Source organism: Canis lupus, chromosome 20, assembly GCF_003254725.2.
Source record: "Canis lupus dingo isolate Sandy chromosome 20, ASM325472v2, whole genome shotgun sequence".
NCBI classification, from domain to species: Eukaryota; Metazoa; Chordata; class Mammalia; order Carnivora; family Canidae; genus Canis; species Canis lupus.
This window is the reverse complement of record NC_064262.1, coordinates 32,357,201-32,384,115: the sequence shown is the minus strand read 5'-3', so window position 1 is coordinate 32,384,115 and position 26,915 is coordinate 32,357,201. Positions and strand designations below refer to the sequence as shown.

Below are 26,915 nucleotides of genomic sequence, written 5' to 3'. Positions count from 1 at the left end.
TGGAGTTCAGGAGAGAGGCTGGGGCTGGAGGTATTGATCTGGGAATCTTTTGGCTTAGAGATAATAATGGACTCCGTGGAGGTGGCTGAGCCAGTCCACAGAAATGGGTAGACAGGAGAGGATGGCCTTGGCCAGAAACCTGGGCAGAAGGGGCTGGTAGAGCAAGAGGAGGAGCATCTCCATGAATCTGAGAGGAAGGAGGGAAACTGGAACAAGCCATAGGAAGAGGCTATCTCCTAGAGGATGTGGTCACAGTATCACTACAGGGAGGCCTGAGTGAGGGAGAACTGAGGAGGATCTTTCAGATTCAGCAACAGATTCCTGGTGGCCCCACAAGAGCTATTTAGGTGGAGAGATTGAGGCCAGATTGAATATTGTGGGTTGGGGTGTCAGTATAAACACTTTCCACCCCCAACTCCCAAACCAAGATGGTTTACAGGAGAACCCTATAGAAAATCCAAACTACAGAAAATCTCAGTCTTATATAAGCTGTAGAGTGAATAGACAATCTTTTTTTTTTAAAGATTTTATTTATTTATTCATAAGAGACATGGAGAGAGAGGCAGAGACATAGGCAGAGGGAGAAGCAGGCTCCATGCAGGGACCCTGATGTGGGACTCAGTCCTAGGACCCCAGGATTACAACCTGAGCCAAAGGCAGTTGCTCAACCACTGAGCCACCCAGGGGCCCTAATACTCAATCTTTGATTTTTTTGAGCTCCTGTAACTGTGACAGCAAAACCAGACAAGGAGAGAACAGGGGAGGAAATTAGCAGGCATATTTCATTCATAGATATGAATGCAAAAACTCTAAATAAAATATTAGCAATGCAACCTAGCAGTATATTGAAAAAATAACACATCACCAAAGGTGTGTTGATTCCAGGAATGTGTAGACAGTTTAATAAAACAAAATCCACCATTGGATAAGGGGGAAAAATATCATATTTGATAAAGTACAGCACCCATTCCTAATAAAGCAGAATAGTGCTTCCTTACCCTCATAAAAGGTATCTATTAAAAATCTATGACGGGGATCCCTAGTTGGCTCAGCGGTTTAGCGCCTGCCTTTGGCCCAGGGGGTGGTCCTGGAGTCCCTAGATCGAGTCCCTGGATTGAGTGCCATGTCGGGCTCCCGGCATGGAGCCTGCTTCTCCCTCCTCCTGTGTCTCTGCCTCTCTCTCTCTCTGTCTACCATAAATAAATAAATAAATAAATAAATAAATAAATAAATAAATAAATAAATCTTAAAAAAATAAAAATAAAAAACTATGACAAACACTATCTTTAAGGGTAACATATTAGAAACAGTCAAGAACAAGATAGAAATCCCCACTGTCATTGTTGTTCAACAGCATGCTGAAGATTTTAGTCAGTGCAGTAAAAAACAAGAGACAGGAAATAAAGGCTGGACAGGGAGATGCTAAATGTAATTACTTGCAGACTCTATGATTATTTAACAGAAAATTCAAGAGAGGCTATGAACTTATTAGAATTAAAAAAAGAGTTCAAGTTTGCTGAATATAATATTATTATATAAAAACCAACCACATTTCAGTAATCATCAATATATTAGAAAATATGGATTTGAAAATATAATTTATAATAGCAATAAACACTACAAGAGATACATGGGAATAGTTCTGAGAAAACTGACAAAATTAATTCCTCTATTTTTAATTGAGGAAACAGAAACCCTATAAAGGGAAATAACTCTTCTAAGGACACTGGTATACCAAGAGGCAGTTCTGGATTTTCAGTGGCACCAAATCCTGAAAATCTGAGTGCTGGGTAATTTTGGTATTGTTTTTCTTGTGTAAAAACTATAAACTCATCATATTTTCTGATTATAAATTCAGTTACCTATGCATTCTAGAAAGTACAGAAAATTCAGAAGCACATTAAAATAAACCACTAACATTCCCATCCTAGTACCTGGATAACTATGATCGATGATTTGATCTATTTTCTTCAAAATTTTTGTCTATGTATATTTGTATTTTATTTATTTATTTATTTATTTATTTTTATTCACGAGAGACACACAGAGAGACAAAGACAGAGAAGCAGACTCTCTGCAAGGAGCCCATGTGAGACTCGATCCCAGACCCTGGGATCATGCCCTGAGTGAAAGGCAGACGCTCAATCACTGAGCTACCCAGGCATCCCATATTTGTATTTTTAAATATAAAGTTAGGATTATACCACATATACCACTTTGTGCATGGCTTATTTTCATACATATTTTCCTGTATCCTCATCTGGTCTTTTTGAGTATGATAATATAGCACTAAATCATGTTCATGAAGCATATGCCATTCATTTAATCTATCGATTTGGGTTTTCAGAGAAAAACCAAATTATCAGATGACTGTGATGATCATGCTGATAAAAGTTAAACCCCACAGGTACCTGGGTGGCTCAGTCAGTTAGGCATCTACCTTCCGCTTGGGTCCTGATCCTCAGGTCCTGGGATTGAGCCCAGTACTGGACTCCTTCTTCTGCTGGGGCCCTGCTTCCCCTTCTGCCTGCCGTGCTCTTCAAATAAATAAAATCTTTAAAAAACCCCAACAGTTTAACTCCAGAGCCAACCCAGGCACATGTATACATGAAACACAGGTGAGTTCCTAGAGCCACGGGTTATCCTGGTGGAGAAGGGAAAAGGACAAAACCAACATCATTTACCTGGTCCTACCTGAAAGGGGACAGAGATCTGGTTAGCGGGAATAGAATGGGATTTGGAAGGAGTCTATGCCTGCCCACCAGTTAGCTCTGAGACTTCAGGTAATCTCCTAGCCTCTGCAACCTTGGCTTCTGTAGTGGTGGACTGAGGACAATACTGGCGCCAGCCTCACCAAGGGCCAGCTTCTTCCTGAGGCTTCCAGCCTCAGGGCCTTTGCACCGGTCATTTTCTTTGCTGAAGCCAGCTCCGCCCTACTCCCCGCCTGCCCTTCCCTACCCTGCCCAGCAGGCTAGATGGGCGATATCACAGGGTGGCTTGCCCACCCCCCCAGGTGCTCTGGCCACAGGCTGGGCGTCCAGGTCCTGGCCGCCACCCCGCGCGAGGCAGAGGCCCCTCCTCTCGCTCACCGTCAGCACTTAGAATTACAACTTGTCATTATTTTGTCTCCTGCCTGTTTGCTTGGGTCTTGCCTGTCTTCCCCTCCCTTCCGTCTTGGTGGCCGCTGTACACGGCCGGGGCCCCATACGCGTTGGGGAAACAGCAGGAACAGCGGGGAGGACCCGCGTCGGAGGCCGCAGGGAGAAGTGCGGGGGGTTGGGCTGATTCCAAACTGCGGCGGGGGGCGGGGCGCAGGGGGCGGGCTCGGGGGCGGGGCCTCGGCGCCTCGGGGGCGGGGCCTCCGGGATTGCGGCCGAGCCAGCCTGACCGCTCGGCCCCGGCTGCGCCCGGCTGAGCTCCTCCGGCCTTCTTGGCCCTCCGGCCTCCCGCCCGCGCCGCCGTTAGGGGGCGCCCGCGCTTGCGGCGCCGCGGCTCTGCTGGGAAGGCGCCGCCCGCGCCCGGCGGCAGGAGCCGCAACTCCGGGCGCGGGCTCAGTCGTCCGCTCTGCCGCCGCCGCCGCCGTCGCCGCCGCCGCCGCCGCCGCCGCCGCCGCCGGGCGCAGGCTCGCTCGTCCTCGCGCTCCCGCTCTCCGGCCGCCGCGTCTCCGGGCCGGGCAGCTGCCGCCGCCGCGCAGTGAGTGGGGGCGGGCCCGGGACTCGGGGGCCCGGGGGCTCGGGGGCTCGGGGGCCCGGGGCTCGGGAGGGCCGGCCACAGGAGAAGCCCGCGCGGAGCGGCCGGGATCCGGGCGGTGGCGGGCCGCGCCGAGGGCACCGCGGGGAGCCGGGGCGGCGCGCTCCGGGGCTGGCACGAGCCCGCGGCCGGGGGGCCGGAGGCCGGGGCCGGGCGGCCGGGCTGGGGCGGGGCCGGGCGCTTCGGGGGCCCCGGGCTCGCGTCGCCGGGGCGCGCCCCCCGCCCGGGCCCGGAGAGCATCTCGTGCCCCGCCCGGGCCGGGTGCGGTGGGGGGTGGGGGTCTTGGCTGTGGGGCAGCAGCGAAGCGTGGCCCGGACCGGGACACATCGACTTTTGCCCGAAAAGGATTGTTTTAGGGGGTGGCGCCTATTAGCCACCAATTGCCCTAATTCAAAGGCTATGGCAGGGCTTCTGAACCCAGCTCTAGGGCATTTTCTGCCCCCCCCGCCCCCCGAGACGACCCTGTGAGTGCAGCTGAGTCCCTTACGCTCGGAGGTGTGTGTCTTGGCGTTTCCAGTGGTGGACGTCGGAGGTGATAGATGACCGCGGTGATGGGGAGCCCCGAGGCACCTGCCAGGCTGGCGGCGGTGGAGGCTGTGCCTGAGGGTGTGGGACAGCAGAAACGAAAACAGATCCTCTGGATATTCTGCTGAAGTTGTCACGTTTCTTCTGTTCCAGTATAGTTCTGGACCAAGTTGATAAAAATCCGATTTTAGGACTTTGTGATAGAAGAGGTTTGAGTGACAGGCGGACCCCCCCCCCCCCCCCCCCCGCCCCGTGACCTGGCTTGGCCAAGAATGTTTGGGGTGGGCCCAGGTATCTCCTACCCTTTTTCCCCCTCGTCTGGCTTGCTTGCTTATTTATTTATTTATTTAACTTATTTATCTACCTATCTAGTTATTATTTATTTATTTGTTTGTTTGTTTATTTATTTATTTCCCCCTGCCACAGATGCCCAGGTGCGATCTCAGAATAGGAAGAGAGCTAGTAGCACAGCAGTTAGCACAGGCCCGATCCCAAGATTGATGTTTTCAAATGAACAAATATGTAGCTAAGGAAAAGGAAAAATCGTTTTATCTGCAGGGTTGGTAGTTGGGAGAGAACTTGTTCTTTGGTCGAGAACTGCCGGTCCATGCCAGTATTTCATTTTACGTGATGCCGATAGATACGAAGCGTTGAGTTGGTGAGGACTGCCATCGATGCCATTCCCGAGATGTGTGTGATTCACATTTTCACAAGTCATGTTTTACTCAAGGCATTAGTACATAAAGGAATCCTAGGGTGAATCCGTCTATGGGTCCCTCAGTATTATCTCGGATTTTGGTATTTAGAGTCTATTTTAAAATGGAATATGCATATTTATCTGGATGGGGCTTTACCTTATAGATAATCCTGAGTCATGCTTTAGAGAAGTCCCTTCTGTGATCGAGAGCTCAGATATCTGGTGGTCTCTATAAAAGCTGGTTGCTCCCCTTTACCTGTAATTAATTCTCCCTTCTGGAGCTCTGGAGAAAGGAGGACCTGGGGAGATTGGAAGCAAACTAAGAGGCCTTTTCTCCCATATATTTTTTTCTGTTTCCATGCCAGGGCTGTAAATTACTCGTGCTCACACTCCTGAAGTTTCTCAATTTACCAACCCAAATTTTGTTTATGCTACCACCACTAGTATCTTCACGTTTGTGTAATACTTGCCAGTTAGCACATGGTTTCCTAGTCATGATCTTGCTTATTTTCTTTTTCTGCAAAGAAGCTGGACTTAAAGAGGGATTTCCTCGGGGGTCTCATGATGAATAAAAGGAGTAGAAGTGGGATGCAGAGGCTCGCTGGTCATCAGTTCTCTTTTCCTCTGCACTGGCTTGCATGTGACTTCAGAACCCTAGTCCTGATCTTTTAGGACTAGGACCCTGTAGGCTGGTTGTTTCCTTTTGTGTTACGCCTGTATGGTATCATTATGATTGGGAAGGTGGTATTATACTATTTTATTTTGTAGAAACTGAGGATAAGAGGTATGTTTTGATTTTGTGGCTATTTGTGACAACTCTTTAGTATTAAGGTCATTTTTTCAACCTAGACCTCGTTTCCTCTAGACTACATGGAGAGAGGAAGGAGAAAAAATAATTAATTTTAGGAAAAAACAATCTATTTTTGTGTTGGTAAGGACACCCTAACACCATAATCACTTTCTCCTTGTGTGCCTGGCTACTTGTGTCAGCCTATATGTGAAATGTTAACCCAGAAGATTCCTTTAGATGTCGCTGAACTCATTCCTATAAAAAGTATTTCATTTTCAAACTCCTATGTTTCAAGAACTGAGGAGTTCCATACAAATGGAATTTTGAGGTATGTATAGATGGAATTTATTGAGTCTTCTTTTCTGAATGCCAGACACAAAGATTTCCGTAGAAAGGCATTTTACAGGGGTTACCTAGAAACTTTGGGAAGGCAGTAATTACAGGTTTTTATTATTTATCCGAGTTTGGAGGTGTGCATTCTGATGGATAAGTTGTTATATAGAAGTAGGAATTTTGCTTGTGAGAATGCTTAGTTTTAGTCTGTAGCAGAAATGATAAACCCAGAATATTTATGTAGAATTAGTTCATCATAACCAAAAGCTTGATTGCTTGCAGTTCTGCAGTGATGAGGAGAATGGTCTAGGTTCTTAGGTAAGTTATTAACTTGTTGGATTGTGGATTTTTCAGATTTGCTAGTTTAGAAAATTGTTAGCAGTTTCTTTTAAGGCTTTTATAAATTCTTTAGTGTGTGTTTTCCTTCGCTTATCTGCTAACATTATTCTGTCAGAATTTACACATTAGTCATAATTAACCTTTGAAGCTTAAGTGTGGGTGAATTTTCAGTACTGTTTTATATTCTTTGGGAATGGTCAGCCAGTTGTTTCCACAAGAATTTTATTTGCTCTGTAGGTGAGATATTTTCAGGTAGGACTGATTTTCAAGGGTCAGAAGCCTTTCTTTGAACTTTATAATTGTGCTTGGTTGCATTTACAGTTGTTTAAAATGATCTTTAGTAAGGATAGTCACTTTATTTATTTATTTATTTTTAAAAATTTATTTATTTATGATAGTCACACAGAGAGAGAGAGAGGCAGAGACATAGGCAGAGGGCGAAGCAGGCTCCATGCACCAGGAGCCCGACGTGGGATTCGATCCCGGGTCTCCAGGATCGCGCCCTGGGCCAAAGGCAGGCGCTAAACTGCTGTGCCACCCAGGGATCCCTAGGATAGTCACTTTAAAGAAATAAGTTTTTCATTGTTACCCTCATAATCCCTATTCCTGGCAGATTTTCTGGAATATTAGATTTTTCTTTGTCTTCATCAAGTAAAACAGGCCCATTTGATACCCATTTCAAGATCTTCCTTCTGCTGCCTGTCTTGTGGTCATTTAACTTCTCATTAAACCCTCTATTGGAGACTGTGCCAGAAGAGAGAGAAGATGAAAAGCAAATGAATCATTTTCTAAATGTTAGCAGCTCTGAAAAATGATTTAGTAGAAGAGATTGACGCTATCCCAGAAATTCTTTCAGATTATGTTTTATTTCATTCATCTGTATTGTCTCTGAGATGTTCCTAATAGTCATCAGTTTAGAGGCTGATTATTCAGCTATTGGATGACCAGGAATCTTAACTGCTTTTTTTTTGGTTTGTTTCTTGCAGTATCTAAGCATTAAGCATCCCCACAGAGGATGTTTAGAAGTAAGGAGTAGGGATAAAATTTAAACTGATCAATACTGTTTTTTCCCCTTAGGGCTCTTTAGTGAACAGTTTGGTTTTTTAAGACAGTTTAGTCATTGTTATTGGAAATGACTAATAGTAACTTTATTTTATTTTGAGTATTTGTATCTTATACACAAATGTAGGGAGGTTTTGGGGTGTTTTTAAAGAAACACGAACTTATATAGATTCCCATAATTGATTTCTTGAATTATTTTTTTTTTTTTTTTTTTTTTTTTTTTTTTTTTTTTTTTTTAATTTATTTATAATAGTCACAGAGAGAGAGAGAGAGAGAGGCAGAGACATAGGCAGAGGGAGAAGCAGGCTCCATGCACCGGGAGCCCGACGTGGGATTCGATCCCGGGTCTCCAGGATCGCGCCCTGGGCCAAAGGCAGGCGCCAAACCGCTGCGCCACCCAGGGATCCCGATTTCTTGAATTATTAAGCTTGGGTTTCATTACATCTTTGAATCGGAGCAGAACCTGGGCTTTTGCTGTGGAACAGACTCCAAGTCATCTAATTTTCTTTTTATGATTGTTTAAGAAGTTATCTTATTTTGGTTTAGCAGTAGAAAAGGGGGGAGAAAAGGATTAATAGTGGACAGACCTTGCATAACACCTGTAACATTGATGATATCTGTTTTTTTCCTTTGTCTTTGGTCTCCCAGTTCTCATTTAACCATTTGGATATTCATGGATTGGAGTTCTTTACTTGAGACAGTGGTGCTTGTGAGTAGGTGCTTGCTTTTTTGCCTCAGGGGAATTTTTACAAGCCCATTGTGACTGCTCACTTAGACTTAGTTACTATTAAATTTATTTATAAATAAAATCCACCTGCTAGGGAGTCTATAGTTAATCCTTTCAGTTTCTTGTTTCCTGGATTCTGTTCTTTCAATTTCCACCCAAAGAGGGGATTTATAGAAGGATCTATTCTAGTTGTCAGAAAATCCAAGATCTTTTTTTTTTTTTTTTGGTTAAAGATTTATTTATTTATTCATGAGAGACACAGAGAAGGAGAGGCAGACACACAGGCAAAAGGAGTAGCAGGCTCCATGCAAGAAGCCTGATGCGGACCCTATCCCCGATCCCTGGACCCCAGGATCACGCCCTGAGCCAAAGGCAGATGCCCAACCACTGAGCCAGCCACCCAGGCATCCCAGAAAATCCAAGTTCTTAATCCGTTACTTTCCAAACTGTGGGAACTTGAGCAAGTCATTTAATCTGCTTTTTTTCTATTTTGCATCTCTGAAATGGGGATGGTAATTCATGCACTGATTATTGTATCAGGAATGTTGTGGGAGAAAATTTATTTACATTTTAGAATATCTTTTTATTTAAATTTTGGAATCCCTTCTCTCAGGTTGTCCAGATATTCCTTCAGAGTTCTCCTGAGTGAGCTCTTCCTGAAGTCGCCCACTTGGAAGTGTTCTTGTTTTATCTTCCTGAAGGCCTCTGCTAGTCCATCCATTATGTAGCACTTTTCTGTACAGTTGTTGCATGTTGTTTTTCTTCACAGATAGAAAGCTCCATGAAGGCAAAGATTGTTTTTTTCTTATTTTTGTGTCTCTACATTGCACATCGTCCACCCACCCCGTTGACCTTTAATAAATGTTGGTTGAATTATTTTTGAGGCTGTCAGGAATGAATACTTTGGGTGATGGGAAGATACCAAAGATGAGTCTATTTCGGATGACTGGCCTTTTAAATTGCTCAGTTACTGATCTTTCTGTTGTATCGTAACTGAATCAGATGTTCATAATATAAATTGGTAAAGCCTGTTTTCTTGATTCTGTTTACTTCAAATACTATGAAGCAAGTCAGAGGAATGAAAGGTTGTCACAACCCCCCTGAATTTGACATTTGTTCTATTTCTCACCCTGTAGCATGTGGAGGTCTATCTATATCCAGCTGCTGAGTATGGAGAATTAAACCTGACGGCACGTTGTCTGGTCCACATTTTAGCTTGTTTTCTTTGAAGAATGTGCAAGGTGGAAAAATAGATGCTTCAGGCTCTGATTTCAGCCCATGCTGTGCTATGCAAATGTTCTCTACATGCCTGAGTGACCTTTTTGAGAAAGAGCCTTTGTGATCTTCTGTAGCCAGGGCCTGTTCTGGGAATAGTGTGCCAGATTTCTCTAAAAGTGGGAAAAGTGAATTTGTTCAAAGACCATATAAAAAGCCAGTGCTTTTCCTGGATAAATACCGATAAGTTCACGTTTCTTACTGTCTCTTGCCAGAGCTTTTGAAATTTGCTCTGCAGTTTGCTTTGCTGGTTGATTTGGAGAATGAAGTGTGTGAGAGGGGACTGACTAAAGCAATTCTGTAGCTGGGAAAGTGTTTAAGTGCTTTTGAATTGTAGATAAAAATAAATTCAAACTGGCATCATTAGTATCTGGGTGTTTATCAATGTCTTCAGGCTGGCTCTCCATAAATGCCGGCTGAATGACTGGCAACCAGATTTCAAAGGTTCTTTTTGTCCCAAATTGTGCTCTAATGATTTGGCATTTAAATTGTTTTCTATTTGTTTTGATTATTGTACAAAATGAAATCTATCGTTATTAAAAGCATAATTAGTGTTTTTTAATGTTATAAAAGAAATACCATTCTGATGTATTTCTCTTGGAAAGTGTACTGGTGTCTTGGGAGGTTTATGACTTTTAATGCTTTTACTGAGATGTTTGGTTGTGTAGCTGAAATGGATGAAAAAGAGTTCTCTTTCTCCGTTTCCTTAAATCACCTTTTTGATAAGGATCATTGTAGGTTTGCACCAGGATAAGCTTGTACAGTTAACCGTAATGTTCTCCTGTAGAAATTCTAAAAATTGAATTCCCAGAGAGGGTAGGTAGAATTTTTTTTTTTTTTTTTTTACAGATTTATTTATTTGTTCATGAGAGAGAGAGAGGCAGAGACACAGGCAGAGGGAGAAAGGATAGGTAGAAATTGAATGACTGGTGTACTTACTGGGCTCCTTCTCCTTCCCTAAGCATGGGATAATTTTTTTCTCTAAAGATCGTCAATCTCTCAGGCATGCGTAGACAGTCTTAAGAGGAACGCTATCCTCTCCAGGTCTTTGCCCTGTAGCCAGTTTTGGTTGAGTGAAGATGAGTAGTTACCCGATGCTTGGCCTGCTCTTTTGGGTGGAAGAATCATTCTGTTTTCGTAGTTACATGCTCTGTCATATGTCTTTTTCTCCCCCCAAGTTTCCCTGGAACCTGGGCTCCCCAAGACGCAGCGCTGGAGCAGATGGATAATGGAGACTGGGGCTATATGGTGAGATGCTTTTACAGATGCATTTTGAAGGCTGGCCAATAATTTTTGTGTCTTTCCCCCTTCTTCTGTATTCTTAGGTATAATGCATCTTCAAAGAATGAAAGTTATAAATTAGTATAACACCCTCTCCCCTCTTAATGAGTTTATTTTTGGGGTGTTTTTGTTTAGTTTGGTCTTTTTATGTAAGCAAAGTCAATATGAGCTCTCTAAGTGACTTTTTATAATCACTTACTTGAGAGAGATCATAATAATTTAAAGGTCTTCAAAGTATATCACTCTTAAAACCCTACATAGAGTAGTAACTGTTAAAATGGTCTAGTAGGTAATGGTACAGAGGATTTTTCTTGTGCTTAGGAAAGTTGAAGTTTGAGAAGTTGCCACTTCTCCCACTTGTACTTTTTTTTTTTCCACTTGTACTTTTTTTTGAATGTGCTGGTCTTCCTATTTTACTTATCCTTTTTTTTTTCTTTTTTTTTTTACTTATCCTTTAATCAAAGAAATATTTCACTTGTCTAGTACCTGGAGTCCATCTGTCTTTATTTTTATTTTTTTCTTAAATATAATTTCTAAAAGGGAAGGTATGTATTATGTAGAGAAGCTAGCTTTTCAAAATTAAAAGCCAGATTGCAACATTAATGTTACAAAAGTGAATACAGTATCAGATTATAAAATTTGAAAGCTGCTGTTAGCCTTTGGGTATATAAGATTGTGTTGACTAGTATATTGTTATGTTAGTATTTGGCACTGTATTTTCCATGGAGAAATTATAAAGAGTAGGTCTGCACTAATTTTTATTTTTAAAATAAATTTTATGATTTGTTCCCCTTTTTTGAGTGGGAAAAATGAAAGAAGTATGTGTTAAATTGAATTAAGAAAAAGGAAATTCTCTTTTTTTTTTAATCAGAAAAAAACTTATATGGGTATATTTTAGCTTGGCTTTTCTCTTCCCATAGTATACTCTGACCTAAAAACTTCTCTATAGGTATTGGACCTGAAATTAAATGGCTTTGGAAGTCATGCTCTTCTTTTTTTAGTGTAAGGTTTTAATGAATTAGATTTACCCTTTTCCTATTGAAAGAAAGTATTAGATCCCTTTATCTGGGTAGGTTTATCATTGATAGTAAAGCTATTTTGTATTATAGGACTGCTAAATACATTATAGCCTGAAGGAATCTTTTGCTTGTTACTATTAATTTTTTTAGTTTGTCAAAGTTAGGATTTAAGAGATTTCAGATGACTGATCATTTTTTAAAAATTTCAGATGACTGACCCAGTCACGTTAAATGTAGGTGGACACTTGTATACAACGTCTCTGACCACACTGACGCGTTACCCGGATTCCATGCTTGGAGCTATGTTTGGGGGGGACTTCCCCACAGCTCGAGACCCTCAAGGCAATTACTTCATTGATCGAGATGGACCTCTTTTCCGATATGTTCTCAACTTCTTAAGAACTTCAGAATTGACCTTACCTTTGGATTTTAAGGAATTTGATCTGCTTCGGAAAGAAGCAGATTTTTATCAGATTGAGCCCTTGATTCAGTGTCTCAATGACCCTAAGCCTTTGTATCCTATGGATACTTTTGAAGAGGTTGTGGAATTATCTAGCACTCGGAAGCTTTCTAAGTACTCCAATCCAGTAGCTGTCATCATAACCCAATTAACCATCACCACTAAGGTCCATTCCTTACTAGAAGGTATCTCAAACTATTTCACGAAGTGGAATAAGCATATGATGGACACCAGAGATTGCCAGGTTTCCTTTACTTTTGGACCCTGTGATTATCACCAGGAAGTTTCTCTCCGGGTCCACCTGATGGAATACATTACGAAACAAGGTTTCACGATCCGCAACACTCGAGTGCATCACATGAGTGAGCGGGCCAACGAGAACACAGTGGAGCACAACTGGACTTTCTGTAGGCTGGCCCGGAAGACCGATGACTGATCTATAAGCCTGGGAGAAGTTCCTGGAAACTCACTCTCCAGGACATGGAAGAGACTTTTTTTTTTTTTTTAAATCACAGTGTGGGATTTTTTTTTTTTTTTTAATATTTGTATTTATTTGAAGGCATTGAGGACCAGAAGGAAGTTTTGTGCGTTAGCAGACTCCTCTATGTTTTGTTCCTTTTACCTTGAGTATGCATGTGCCTGTTTGGAGCCTCCAGATACCTTTTTTATAAAAAGAAGTATGAAAATCATTATGGTATATAATCTACTCTTAACAGAGCTTTTTTTATTACAGTGCTATAATGATTTCTGATTAAATGGTCCCTAACTCAACTAGAAGGCTAAAAATGCAGGAATGAAAGAATAAACAGAGTATTCATGATGCCTTTGAGAAAAATCAAAACATCATGTAGGGTGACCTAGTTTCCAAACCAATAAGAAGTATTGTAATATTAAAGGAAAACTGTTCCAATCATTTAAAAGTACTTGTTAAGTACTGCTTTTTACAGTTATGACAACTGTTTCTTTCTATGCATATAAATCAAGCAACCAAATATCTGTAGCCATGGAAATGTCTGACTAGAAATATTTATATTGGATTCTGAATACAAAATGTCCCTGTGGTAGAACTCTTACTTCTTATGCCTGGTGCAGTATAATTCCCAAGTGTACTGTCTACCAGAAGAAGAAAAAAAAACTAATAAAAAATGAAATATGAAAATTAGGTTTGTATTTGTTGATTATTATTACTTATGGGGGGGGACATCATATTTCTTGCCTAAAGTATGTATTGTTTGGTTTATGTCCCAGTATATCCTGCTTATAACACCTTTGTATTTGACTCCAGAGGACTCAGTAGAACCTGAGGAGGCAGTTTATAGAATCTACTGTGTTACTGGAGCAGGAATGGATGGAATTAATCATCTTGTCTAAAAGAGTGCATATTCAAACAGGGAATCAAACAATTTGATAAATTTTTTTTCAAATAGGACTTATGTTGAAGATTTTTCTTCAGGAAGCCACTAATTGTCAGCACTGAATATGACCCTTTTGCTAGCTTTGCACTGAGCACAGGGACAAACTGGCTCTTTACTTTTTTCTCACAATATTATGGTGGCCCACAAATATATTTTATTATTATAGTTAAGTCTGTTTCTGAGGAGAAAAACTAAACTGCAGTGAGTGAAGGCTCTGGAACAGTTGGAGATACATATGTACTTTATTTTACTGTGGTCTTTATTTTGAATAGTTGCTTTGATTCTCTTTCTTGGAAGTTATAGGAAGGATTATGTTAGCTATAGTGAGACTTGCTAGTTGCTGGAACACTTTATAAAGTAAGTCATGTAATTTCTTCCCTGTTTTCTAAGGGAAGAGTGGAGTTTTGAGGCTGTGTGCCCTTTCCTTTTCTCTTCTACATGAGAGAATTCTGAAATTCTGTCTCTGAAAGGAGGATGAGAACACTTACCTATATCCATTTTTGCCCATGTCTCTCTGAAAATTTAAGATTTGACAAATGACCAATATCTAGAAACCTGTAATTACCCTGTTTTTACCATCTTCAACTAAACCATCTTCAGCCGTCTTCAAACTAAAATCCTATCATACTATTGGCAGGTTGCTGTGGTTTCATTAAATGGTGTGAAGTTATCTTTTTAGAAAATTGTCTGATACTTCAAATTGATTAGAGATTACCCCCCTCCTCCAAAAAAACATCCAGCCACTTATGTGTTGTTGAATTGGCAGAGATAGAAGCAAGACAGGATGATTTGGAAATGAAAATAATATTAGTTCTAAGGTTTTAAAAATTAAAATCTTATGGGGTCTCTTCCTTGCCCAGTTTACTGGAGAAAAGTTTGTTTTGGTCAATTTTCTTAGGTTTATTAATTGTTAACTAAGGGGCTCCTGGGTGGCTCAGTCAGTTGTTAGGCATCCAGTTTTTAATCTCAGGTCTTAATCTCAGGGTCGAGGGTTGCAACCCTGCATTGGGCTCCATGCTGGGTGAGGAGCTTACTTAAAAAAAAGAAGGAGAAGAAAAAAAGAAAAAATTAACTAAATGATTATTTTTATAAGTAAATTAGGAAAAGTAGCCAGCTGAGGTTTTTTTGCAACTTAATCTGGTGGCATTTAGTTTTGAGTGTTTACTTGTGCAATATGAAAAATGTAGTTTGATTATATTTGGGTAATTTGAGACAATTATGTCTTTTTAAGAAAATTTTAAATCATTTTCCCTGCAAAATAGTTGATTTTCAAAAATTGATACTTAGTGGTATTCTCAGAGCTCTACATTTTATTTAGATTACTCCAAGAACAGGCACTTTTGGAGGAGGATTGTGTGTGCACATGTGTATATCCCTTTAAACCTTGGATAAATGTGTGCTAAATTAGACGTAAATGATAACTAATGAATCTATTGACTTTTAGATCTAAAGCAAAACTGTGGTATTTAACAAAATAGATGCTACAAATGGATAGCACTACTTTATTTATTATGGGAAATTTTAAACATAATCAGAAGTAGAATAGTGCAAATACCCACGAACCCCTTGAATGACCCCATCTTCAGCTATTCACTCTCCCTTTTTCCTTCCATAGATTTTCATGAAGTAAATCACAGATGTTTCATCCATCCATTCAGATAATGACCCTCTTTAAAAAATATATACTTTAGGGGGTGCCTGGTTGGCTGAATTGGTAGAGCATGTGATTCTTGATCTTGGAGTTGTGAGTTCAAGTCCTACATTGGGTATAAAACTTACTTTATTATTTTTTTTAAGATAATAGGGCTATTATTATCCCCTGCTGAGTCAGGAGCCCGCCATGGAGCTTGATCCCAGGATCCAGAGCCAAAGGCAAACCCTTAACCATCTGAGCCACCCAGGCCGCCCTCAGAGCAAGTGAGCTTGCTTGCTTGCTTGCTTGCTTCCTTCCTTCCTTCCTTTCAATTTTATTTATTTATTTGAGAGACAGTGAGATAGCATAGAAAGCATGAACAGGGGAGGGGTATAGGGAAGAGGGAGAAACAGGTTCTCCACTGAGCAGGGAGCCTCCTGATGCAAGGCTCCATTCCAGGACCCCAGATTAGGACCTCTGAACCAAAAACAAAAGCAGATGCTTAATTGACCGAGTCACCCAGGCGCCCCTAGAGCTTACTTTAAAAACAACAACTATGTATATGTGTGTGTGTATATATATATATATTTTTTTTTTGAAATATATAAAGTATATATGAAGTATACTTTAAAGTTGAATGCTATATATGCCATAGTTCATAGTCCCATGGTGGCGCCTCTTGAATGCTCTTCATTATTTCACAGCTTGGATCTCCAACTTTGTAATAGTGGTTTTATGTATTTCTCATAGGCAGGGTTCCCCTGTTTGTAGAAAAAAAAGTACATTGTTAAGACAATATTTCTGCCAGGATTAATGACTTTTACCTCCACATTAAGTTTTTAGTTTCAAAAAAGTAACATTACATAAGATTCTTAATTTTAAAAATTAGTTTTTTTAAATCTGTTTTGTGTGAACATATGGAGAAATATTTTTTCCAAAGGGCATCCTTCCTTTTCTCATGCAGATTTTAAATTGTGGATGCAGGTGGCCAATTAAGAAACAGCTTATCATTTGCTTTTGGAATTTAATACAAATAAAATGCTTGACTTTTTGAAGTTCTTTGAAGTTGAACATTAACCGCAAAGCAAGGACTCAGAAGATGAATTGGATAATTAAGGTTCTATGTAAGAGTAGGTTATTTCCCCTTGTTCACTAATATATGTCTTAATTCTTTGCTTCACAGTTCTAGCCTCATCTTTTATATTTACTTGTTTGCCTGTCTAGGCTAAAACTTTGAGCTCCTCATTAAAGACAGGGTCTATGACTTCTGTTCTCCCTTATAGCCTTAGTACTTAGAACAGTTTCTGGTGTAGAGCATATGCTCAATAAATATTCATTGAGTGAATGAATGGATGAATGAATCAGTAGGTGTGTTTCATGTATCTAGCAACTACTTGGACAAATTTTTACAGTAGAATAATTGGGGGAAATAGGATTCTTGTTTTGAAATTGTCCCCAGTGGTTCCTGCACTGCTTGCATCTATAGGGAATCACTTAAATATGAATTCATGTGGGGAGCAGGAACAGCCTTTTGCAATTTACTTTGGAGAATCTGGCTGGAAATAGCATCCAGCTCAGGAAAAAAGCCAAAAAACAAACACACCATGGCTAGAGTAAACTATGAAAGAGCGCATCATCCTGTCTAGGGATAAAGCTCAACACTCAGCCTGCCCCAGACAGAAGAGAGACTGTCTTAGGATTCTAAGATGTTTAACTTAGCATAGCACTTTTCTTTTGGTAGAAAATGTCAGTGAAATATATTCCCCTTTGTAATTTTGTGTCTCCAAGGTATGTTTTAACATAGCTATTGTTTTAATTTATTTGAAATACCTTCATTGTGCCTTTTTCTACTGGTGCCAATGAGGAAAAATGTCTTTTACTTCAAAAGACATTTGAAGTAAAATGTCTTTAGCTTCAAAATTATCTAGAGATTAGAAATATATACCTTAAAAGTGCTATTTTGGTAGACTCTCAAGGAGCCAGTAGTGTAAGATTATGTGGCTATATTTTAATAGTCAACCGACTGTCATTTTAACTAACTGGCGACAGTTCTCTAAGGCCATTGATAATCTCACATTCCCAAATTGCTGTGCATGGAACAGTCACATTACTCTACTTGTCACCTTTTTAGCAAGGTAATGTAAGCCAAGATGGTCAGAGTCTGCAGCACTGTGTATGCAGGAGGTTCTTCATTTCACTGTGGGTCATAAAACTATGTTCATTTATTCCATAAATGCAAAGTGTCTACTCCGAGACAGATCCTAGAGTTAGGAAGAGAAAGACTCTATCCTTGTTCACAGTCAGGTAGCTGGAGATAGGGAAAAACAGAAAAGTGAATGGGAAAAAAAAGAAACAAAAAAGGAAGGAAGGAAGGAAGGAAGGAAGGAAGGAAGGAGAGGAAGAAAGAGAAAGAAGAGAAAAGAAAGAAAGAAAGAAAGAAAGAAAGAAAGAAAGAAAGAAAGAAAGAAAGAAAGAGAAAAGAGAAAGAAAGAAAGAAAGAAAGAAAAGCGAATGAGATGATGAGCATCAACATTTTACCAAATCTGTTGATGCTCTGGACCAGTCATGCTCCTCATTTACATAAGCTTGCCCTCATATAGTATGCAGATTAAATGCTTTTAAAATAAAGATTAGAAACAAAGTAAAAAAAAATGCACTATGTTCTTTAGTGATGATGAGGAATCAGAACTGGCATGTTTCCTTGTATTGCTAGTTGAGCAGGTTTGAGCTAGATATTTAGCATTTGCTGGCAGGGTCGGTTTTTCTCATGAGCAGCAAAGGGCATAGATTTATCCTTAGACCATAGGAGCTAATCTGGAGTAGGAGGACTGCTGTCGTTTCATGCCAGGATTTAAATATTAGAAAGTAGGGGGAATCTAATAGAAAAAGTAACACACCAGAAGTAGCTTAACTGTATTAAGCAGTAAATGTATCATACTTTCTTCAGGTAATTCTTTATATTTTCTTATCAAGTTAAAAGGATGCCTTCCTGGAGACGGGAAATGACCAAAATGGATTGGCCTTCTATCTGACAAGCATCTTGGAGGTGACCAGTTATAATTTTAGATAATCGTGTTAAATTACGCTGTGAGGTGTGACAGGATGCAAAATGTGAAGAGCAAGTCTAACACCATGCTAAGTGTGAATGAAAGCCTAAGAGTTGCCAATTTTATGAGGTGTTAAGACACTTTTCTGAAATTTGACCTAAGGGGTAAAAAAGTAAGCTTCGTTACCTGAATAACATTTGCACTACAGAGCTTAAAATAATCTGTTGCATATCTATAGATTATCTTTGTTTTGATCATCTGTATCAAATTTGCTATTAAATATTGGTTACCCAATTCTAAATATAGGGTTTATTTCTTTATTCCAGTTATTGTAGTCATTGACATTCATAACTTTTCCCGTTGAGGCTTATGGCAGAGTCTGGGACGCTGACCCTAAATCATTAGGATTTTATGAGTCCTCCCTTCTGTCAATGACGTAGAGTTCTGGTATTCTCTCTTAGGGACAGCTGGGGATCTTTTTGCCATAACCCTTGTAATAGACATTTATATGGCTTTCTTGGGCTGCTGATGGTCCTGCAACAGCCTTCTTTGTTCCTGGGATTGTGTTCCTTAGAGTGAAGAGGAAGGAGGCATCTCCAGCACAGAGAGTCTGATCTGATCCCCCACCCGAAGCTTCCTATCACCTCTGAATACCCATTTTTATCAACACAAAACTGAGAGGTAAAAGGCTGAAAACATGATGGTTCAATCACTGCAATGATTTATCTTCTTTGTTACTTAAAAGCTCGTTTGGCACTATGTGTGTATGCCCTTGGGTATGTCAAGCCATGATTTAGAGCTTGGACCTTCCTCTTAATTCCCTTTACCAAATTCTGAGCCGTGTCTTTTGCTGATTACAGTCTATACTCAGAGTTCCAATCCAGGCCACTCCTGGATTTTTTCATGTATTCTCAAAATCTTTTTAACAGACATGCTATGCCAAGTAATTTCCAACCTAATGGGGAATCAATTAAAATGAGAAAACATGGAGGTTGTATTCATGCTTGTTCTCTGCTCTCTTACATAATTCATAATGAGTTCTACTCAACTACCTGAGTATTGGTCGGTGACCTCTGAGCCCAGTGGAACAGACGTTCATAGACATTTCCATCATAACAGCCAAGTGCTGAATTTAAACAGTGATCCATGAAGTCAAAAGCATCAGTTAACAAGATGGCATCCTTCCTGCGAGAGAAAACAAGAGTTTGTGAGTATTTTAGATTGCTTTTATGAATCTGTTTAATCAGGGATGGTGAATAACAACACCTAATTAAGAGGTCACAACAACTCAGCTCGGTTGTTTTGAACAACTCAGCTTTAATTTTCTAAAAGTTTTAATTTTTGATCTGTTAGATATACAAGTAGAAGGAGTCCAGTAATCTTCAAGGCTTATTATTTAAAATCAGCACATCCTTGTCTCATCTGTGCTTCCCCCACCTCGGGCAATCAGTTTCAGTATTTCAGCTCGTATTTTGGTATTTACCTGAATGCCTCTAAATATCTTGTGTGGATTGCTACTTATTGGTTGTTCAGTTTTAGGTATTATCTGTCAACTCTCCATTACAAAAAGATAAGGATGTGTTTTTAGTTCCCTCTTGTCACCCTTGTATCATCCTGCCTCACCTCTGCTGCTTCTTGGTGTTCCTGCTCCCAGTATAGTTATAATTCTGGTCAGACTTATATTTGGTGCTTGCATTATTATGACTATATGTGTGTCTATAACTGTGACTTCGCATATCTTGCTCGTGGTTGAGCAGTGTCCCTACCACGTCTCTCCCATTAGAGTGATCTACCTCCTGGTCTGCTGTTTCTCACTGTAACTTTTGTCATCATCCGTAGCAATTTCAATACCTACATGAATGTTCCTCTAAAATGCGGCTTCTTGGTTCTTGGATCTTCTCTACTGACCTTGTTCTAGGGCTCCCTCTGTCACTTTCCACCAAGATGCCATCCCAGGACTCAGTTCTCCATATCTGCACCTTCTCCATGATGTGGGGCGTGTTCCTTTCACTGGCTCCTGCCCTTTTGGCTTACCCCCTCTAGAGTTCTGACTCCGATAATCTTTTTCTTTTCTTTTTCAAGCAACAAAATGTGTTTTCTTTTAGCCTATTGAATGAAATATTTAAAAAAAATTGTTCACAGGATGCCTGAGTGGCTTAGTGGTTGAGAGTCTGCTTTTGACTCAGGTCGTGATCCTGGGGTCCTGGGATCCAGTCCCATATCAGGCTCTCCTCCCTCTGCCTATGTCTCTGCCTCTCTTTCTGTGTCTCTCATGAATAAATAAATAAAATCTTAAATAAAATAAAAATTGTTCACATGTTTCTTTAACTTTTTTTAGCAAGGGTATAAAACATAACATTGCAATTTTTTTTTATACTCTTCCCTAGTCCTCCTTTTACAAAGCAGTTGAGGTGACTGGGATACTGTAGCTTCCTATTTTAATCTTTTCTGGGTGACCCTTCATCATCACTGTGAGAGGATTTCCATTTAGGGCTGGTTATACTTCTTTGACCCTACCAGTACCTACCACTTAACTTAATGTCCCTCATCCTCCTGGTGGCCTCCCTTCCTTCCTTATTCAGCTGAAATTCTATGGTCTGTTATATTCACTCCCTCAGAAATATATTCAGCAGTTTTTCATCAACTCTGTGTCACCACCTTTGTAGCCATATGTGGCTGGGAAGTCAGTACTGACTGGTGTAATGGGAGTTCAGGTGGGCCCTTATCTGCTGGCTAGCAGTCATAAGACATTGCTCTCATTCCTTTACTCTTTCATTGCCTTAGATGATTATCTCACATCTCTCTTACTTACATGACTTTTTGTCCAATTTCACTGGTAAAATAGAAGGGGTAAGAGCACACCCACAAGTTCCCACCACTTTATTTATACATGCTTTCTCTGTTTTTGGTATAGGTACACTGTCCAGGCTCCCAGCTCATGCCAGCCCCTCCTCATCCCTTAGATGCCTTCTCCTCTTCCCTATTAGAGAACAACATACTAGAAATTTTCTTGCCTTTTCATTACAATATCAAAATCCCCTTCTCTACTGGATCATTTTCATATACAAACATGCTATCCTACCTCCCGTCCTTAAAACAAGATTTTGAGTCTGTTTTCCTCTCCATCATCTACTCCATATCTTGGCCCCCCTTTATGATAAAGCTCCTTAAAAGTGTTGTGCTTGTTTATGCTTTGATATTTCTTCTTTCCACCTGTTCTGCTGAACTAGATCCATTCAGGTTTTCACTTCCACTCCACTGAAATAGCTCTTGTCAAGGCTACTTCCTCTCATCAACCTTGGAGGGTCCCAAGACACAGTACTCAGGCCTCTTCTCTTCATATAGTCACTCCATGTGATATCCTTCTCATGGCTTTAAATACCAGTCATATGCTAATGACTTCCAAATTTATCTCTCCAGTCTCACTTACCTGCTTATTAACATCTTACTTGATTACTAATAGGCTCTTCAAACTTAACATGTTCAAAGCCAAACTCCACATCTTCTGCACCTTCTCCTGTGCATCCTGCCCAAACCTGGCATATATATAGGAAATGGCAACTCTGTCCTGGCCAAAAACTCGAGCTCCTCTCTGTCACTTACACCCCACACCTGTGATCTGTCAGCAAATCCTGTTCTACCTTCAAAATATATCCATACTTCAGCTACTTCCCATCACCTCCAGTATTCTCATCCAGTCTAACCTGATATCATCTTTCACTTGGATTATTGAGGTAGCCTCCTAGTTGGGCTCCCTGCTTTTTATTCATCTCCTTCCCCAGTCAGTTCTTAATATGGCAGCTGGAGTGATCCTTTAGAAAAATATATCAGATGAGTGAAATGGTGAAAACCTTCCCACTCTCACACAAACTAAAAGCCAAATTTTAAGTCTTTCCAATGATCTCTACCTGTCTTCACCCCTGGCCCCAGCACACCCTTAACTCTCTGACCACTGCTCTCATTCACCTCAGTCATGCCACTCCAGCCTCTGTGGCCTCTTCTCTTTTCTCTGGGGGAGACGTGCCAAGCAAGCTCTGGCCTCCAACATTTGTACTTCTCTGCCTGGAATGTTCCTTTCCCAGCCAACCCCATGGCTCCTCTCATGTCCCCACCCCTTGAGATCTTTCCTCAGATACCACCCTCCCTGGGAGGCCTTCTCTGACTTATTTAAAACTACAGTCAGTGGAGGGTACAACTCTTGATCTTGGGCTTGTGAGTTTGGGCCCTGCATTCAGTGTAGAGATTACTTAAAAGTAAAATCTTTAAAAAATCAAAATGAAGGGATGCCTGGGTGGCTCAGTGGTTGAGCATCTGCCTTTGACTGAGGGTATGATCCCAGGGTCCGGAATCAAGTCCTGCATTGGGTTCCCTGTGAGGAGCCTGCTTCTCCCTCTGCCCATCTCTCTACCTATGTCTGTATGTCTCTCATGAATAAATAAAATCTTAAAAAAAAAATCAAATGAAATAAAACTACAGCCTGTCTCCCCACCCCACCCCCCGGATCCCCGCATTCCTAATCCTCTTCCCTGCTTTCCTTTTCTTCGTAGCATGTATTTACCATGTCGCACACTGTATGTTTGACTTTTCTGTGTGTGTTTGTCTCCTCTAGTCTTTAAGTATTTGTGGCCTTTTCGGTCTGAAACTCGTGTTCTTCATTAGCCTCCTGCTTCTTGAATTATTTTATCAATGGTTTGTTCCTTTCTATTTTTTCTATCTGCTCTTTCTAGACCTGTTTTTCAGATGATGGGCAGTTAGAATCAGTTTTCTTGCTATTTTTATCTTTTCTGCTAATTTTTATCTTTATGCTTTCTTTTCTGTGAGATTTTATGCAACTTTCTTTTCCAGTCCTTCCACCGAGCTTTTCATTTCCACTATCATTTTTGTTTCATAGGGCTCTCTCTCTCTCTTTTTTTTTTTTTTCTGAATATTACTTTTTAAGAAATGACATTCTTGTTTTGTGGTTTTGTGTATCTCCTCTTAACTCTTTGAGGGCATTACTGGTCTTTTTAAAAAGATTCCTTCTCCTGGAAGATTCTCTTGTGCCCTCAAAGTTGTTTCCTTCTTGCTTATTTGGTCTCTGTTTTAAGTCGGGGGCTTCCCTTGGGTGTCTAGTGATCCCCGAGTCTCTGATCATAGCTAAGAGTGGGGCATTACTTAGCTGATTAGAAGTCCAAGTGTGCTTGTCAATATGTGGGATTCACTATGGGGTGGGTGAGTTAGAGGGCTATGGTGTCAGTATCTTCAGTTTTGTCTCCTTTGGGCTGGTCACATTCTTCAGAGAAGGAGCATACTATCATCTTTCTGTAGCATACTAGCCTGGCTGCCAGTTTTCTGGGAGCCAGGGAAAAGAGGGCTGAGGGAGGGGGCTTAGGTTAGCACCTGGCCTATAAACATTTATTCAGACCCCTGGTTTCTGTAGGGTAGCCTCACTGTCAACTATGCCTGATATTCCCTGGCCCACAGACCCGCTGTATACTCTTCTGCCAGGGTGGAGTCAAGGAGAATCTCAAAATTACTTTCAGAGGAGGAGGGGACCTGGGGGTTCAGCTCCTTCTGTTTCAGATGGAGCTGAACCCCCGTGGGTCTCAACTTTATCCCTATTGTCAGAGGTGCACAGTGCTGCTACTTCTTGGGGTTCTTTGGTATAACTTGTTTCTCACTTCTGGTTTATGATCCAGTTTTCTCTGGTCTACTACTGTTCATCTGCTTTCATATTTTCATGTTTCCTCCCCTGTTCTTTTTCTTTTTGTGGGTGTGTAGCTTTTTAAAAATTGTAATCCATGCTGTTTCAGGAGGGAACAAAAGTAAATACATATGTTCAATCTGTCATCTATACCTGTATGTCCTTCACTTGAGATTTTATGACCCCTTAAACAACTATAAACTGGGTCAGTTAGTTAACATTACACAGAAAGCTGGTTCTTAGTGTCACAGGGAATAGTGTGCCATCCTTCATTTGTTATCTCAGAAATTAGAGGGTGATACTAAGTAACCAAGGCAAGGAATTCTGACACAGAACTGTTACAAACATGGAGTCTGTTACATACCTAACTACCTCGCAGTAATAAGGTTACTTAGGAAACATAAGGTGAGTAAATCAGTTTGTGGGTTAGATGGATACCTAAAACCTCACATAACAAATTTAATATTCCAGCTAATTTAATAAAACAATTACAGCAATGCATAAGTTGCCTGTTTGTGCCAGTGCTCTTGGTCTTGTCTTAACTTGTAAGTCTCTGGTGCCAAGGCAAGTGCTTAGAAATGCTGTTGCAGATGTTAAAAAATCATGCTTATGAGATGTTAGGGGTTATCTTTTGTGTTTAATCATCTCTGTCAGTCAGGCTAAAACCTTATTGTTTTCATGTGCTTTATTATTTTTTTTAAAGATTTTATTTATTTATTCATGAGAGACACAGAGAGAGAGGCAGAGACATAGGTAGGGGTAGAAGTAGGCTCCCTGCAAGGAGCCCAGTGCGGGACTTGATCCAAAACCCTGGGATCACACACTGAGCTGAAGGCAGACACTCAACCACTAAATCACCCGGGCATCCCTGTTTTCATGTACTTTAAAATGCAGAGCATTTCAGGGGTGCCTGGTGGTTCCATTGAGTTCCATGCTCAACTCTTGATTTTGGCTCAGGTCATGATCTCAGGGTCCTGGGATGGAGCCCTGCATTGGCCTCCGTGCTCAGTGGGGAGTCTGCTTGAGATTCTCTCTCTCCCTCTTCCTCAGTTCCTCCTCCTGCTCATGAGCTCTCTCTCTCCCCCAAGTAAATAAATAAATGTTTAAAATGCCAAGCACTTCAGAATTAGACTTGGGTTTGAACTGTGCAATACTCAGCTCTGCTATTAATGGTTCCCACCACTGTATTCTCTATATAAGGGAAAGTTTAATACCTGAGGCATACTTGCATGAAATGTATTTTTGACAGTTTTTGATGATTTAATTAAACGTTTGCTGATTGCCAAATATCTGTTAGGTGCTGATAAGGAGTCATAAGTGGTAATGTTGCATATTGTTAGAAATAAACATAATTTTTTTTTTAGAAATAAACATAATTTGATCTAGTTTTTTAAAAACTTTGTCACAAGTAGCTAATTTTTAAAATTTCAAATCTTTTGCCTTTTTTATTATCTTAGTGTTCTAGATAATGTGAACTATTAGAGGTTCTAGCGGAAAAGTCACACACACACACACACACACACACACACAAACACAGACACAGTGTCACACCACCCCATATGAAGGAGTCATCCTGTTTTCTCAGAAAAGGTTAAATCCTTAAGGTAGCCCATTGTATCTTATGGACAATGGTGACTGACCTGTTTTGTTTTAAGTTGTTTCTTCTAGTATGCTGTTCAGGCTGGGGCTTTGGTTTCGATGTTTTTAAAGTGATCATTTAGATTATATATATAACGTAACAGAATGAAAGCATTGCATTAGTATGTCATGACCCTAAACTGTACTGCATTATGTTGCATTTAAGAACTATTTGTATTATTGCTTTATGAATAAATGTGTGAATTACTGAGTTTAAAAGAAAATTTCATCTTGAAGCTGAGAAACTAAGTTTAGTCAATTTAGTAAGAGTTTGCCTAAGCACATTCAACAAAGACAAGGATACATTTGAAATAAACAATCTCCTCACCTTAACTTTAATACAGTGTAGAAGCATATGCTCTGGGGTCCAATAGGTCCCAGATTGCACCCAGCTCCTCCCCTGGCTAACTGAGAGACCTGAGCAAGTTCCTTACTCCCTTTAGCCTGAATTTCCTCCCCAGTAAAATGGGGCAATTAATAGTACTCATTTCAAAAAGCTAGAAGGATTAAATGAGATGATGTATGTGAAAGCTTTTGGCACAATGCCTGGCACACATAAGTGTTCCTTAAATAATTAGTTATGATTGAGACTCATTATTAGTACATATTATGAATACAGTAGTATGCTTCATTTAGATACTATTCCTATTTCCTTTACAATGTTGAAGATTATTCAATTGAGATAATTTGTTTTTAGGTATTTTTATTTCTAATTGTTTTTTTATTTTATTTTTTCTTTCATGAATCCATAATACTTTATGTTGATGTAATCATGCTAGAGTATAAACCTCTCCAGGGTGGTTGCTACTTTTGCCAGACCTCATGTAGCAAGATTATGGAGCTGCAGTTTCAGAGTTTGAAGTAAACAAAGGACCTAGGGCTAGTCTCTGAAGATTACCATGCTTTGAGGGCCAGCCACTTACCGGATGAGGAGGAGCAGGTTCAGGTAGGCTGTTCTCACCGCATCTACTTGGGTCCCAGATAGGAAGCCATCGTGGAGAAAGTCACCCGAGTTTGTCAGGATACTGTGTAAAGCATAGAGATCACAGAGGCGTTTGAGCACCTGCTGAATTGCTGGTTCGTTTTCTAGTTTGTCCAGAGTTTCTGTAAAATTCTTCACACTGATATAGTAGCAATGTGCCTGAAAGACACAAAGATACGTTAGTTTCTGATTTCTGACTCCAGAAGTCCTCCTGGAAGCAGGGTAGGACTGCTGGAATAAGCTCACTGCGGCCAGGAGT

At 40.6% G+C, this 26,915-nt stretch overlaps 3 protein-coding genes across 20 annotated transcripts in view; 2 read left to right on the top strand and 1 right to left on the bottom strand.

Moving 5' to 3' along the window:
- Window positions 1-13,420, top strand: part of KCTD6 (potassium channel tetramerization domain containing 6) — a 40,802-nt gene extending 27,382 nt beyond the window's left edge. The window contains exons 1-3 of one of the 3 annotated variants that reach the window (XM_025456373.3): window positions 3,629-3,693; window positions 10,677-10,746; window positions 12,008-13,420. In XM_025456373.3, coding sequence (XP_025312158.1) covers window positions 10,720-10,746; window positions 12,008-12,694 — 714 coding nt within the window. In that variant the 5' untranslated portion in view covers window positions 3,629-3,693; window positions 10,677-10,719 and the 3' untranslated portion in view covers window positions 12,695-13,420. Of the gene's footprint in view, window positions 1-3,628; window positions 3,694-4,029; window positions 6,091-10,676; window positions 10,747-12,007 lie in introns of those variants that run through there. The other 2 variants (XM_025456370.3, XM_025456372.3) reach the window with 2 other exon arrangements.
- PXK (PX domain containing serine/threonine kinase like) overlaps window positions 1-19,328 on the top strand; it is a 134,356-nt gene extending 115,028 nt beyond the window's left edge. For all 7 annotated transcript variants that reach the window (XR_007404136.1, XR_003140634.3, XR_003140632.3 and 4 more), the window contains 3 exons: window positions 10,677-10,746; window positions 18,280-18,352; window positions 18,928-19,328. The gene's annotated coding sequence lies outside the window, so the exon portion shown is untranslated. The remainder of the gene's footprint in view (window positions 1-10,676; window positions 10,747-18,279; window positions 18,353-18,927) is intronic.
- Window positions 15,162-26,915, bottom strand: part of ACOX2 (acyl-CoA oxidase 2) — a 31,656-nt gene continuing 19,902 nt past the window's right edge. For all 10 annotated transcript variants that reach the window (XM_049097789.1, XM_049097787.1, XM_049097791.1 and 7 more), the window contains 3 exons: window positions 26,598-26,815; window positions 19,406-19,538; window positions 15,162-16,067 (listed from right to left, as the gene is read on the bottom strand). In XM_049097789.1, coding sequence (XP_048953746.1) covers window positions 16,005-16,067; window positions 19,406-19,538; window positions 26,598-26,815 — 414 coding nt within the window. In that variant the 3' untranslated portion in view covers window positions 15,162-16,004. The remainder of the gene's footprint in view (window positions 16,068-19,405; window positions 19,539-26,597; window positions 26,816-26,915) is intronic.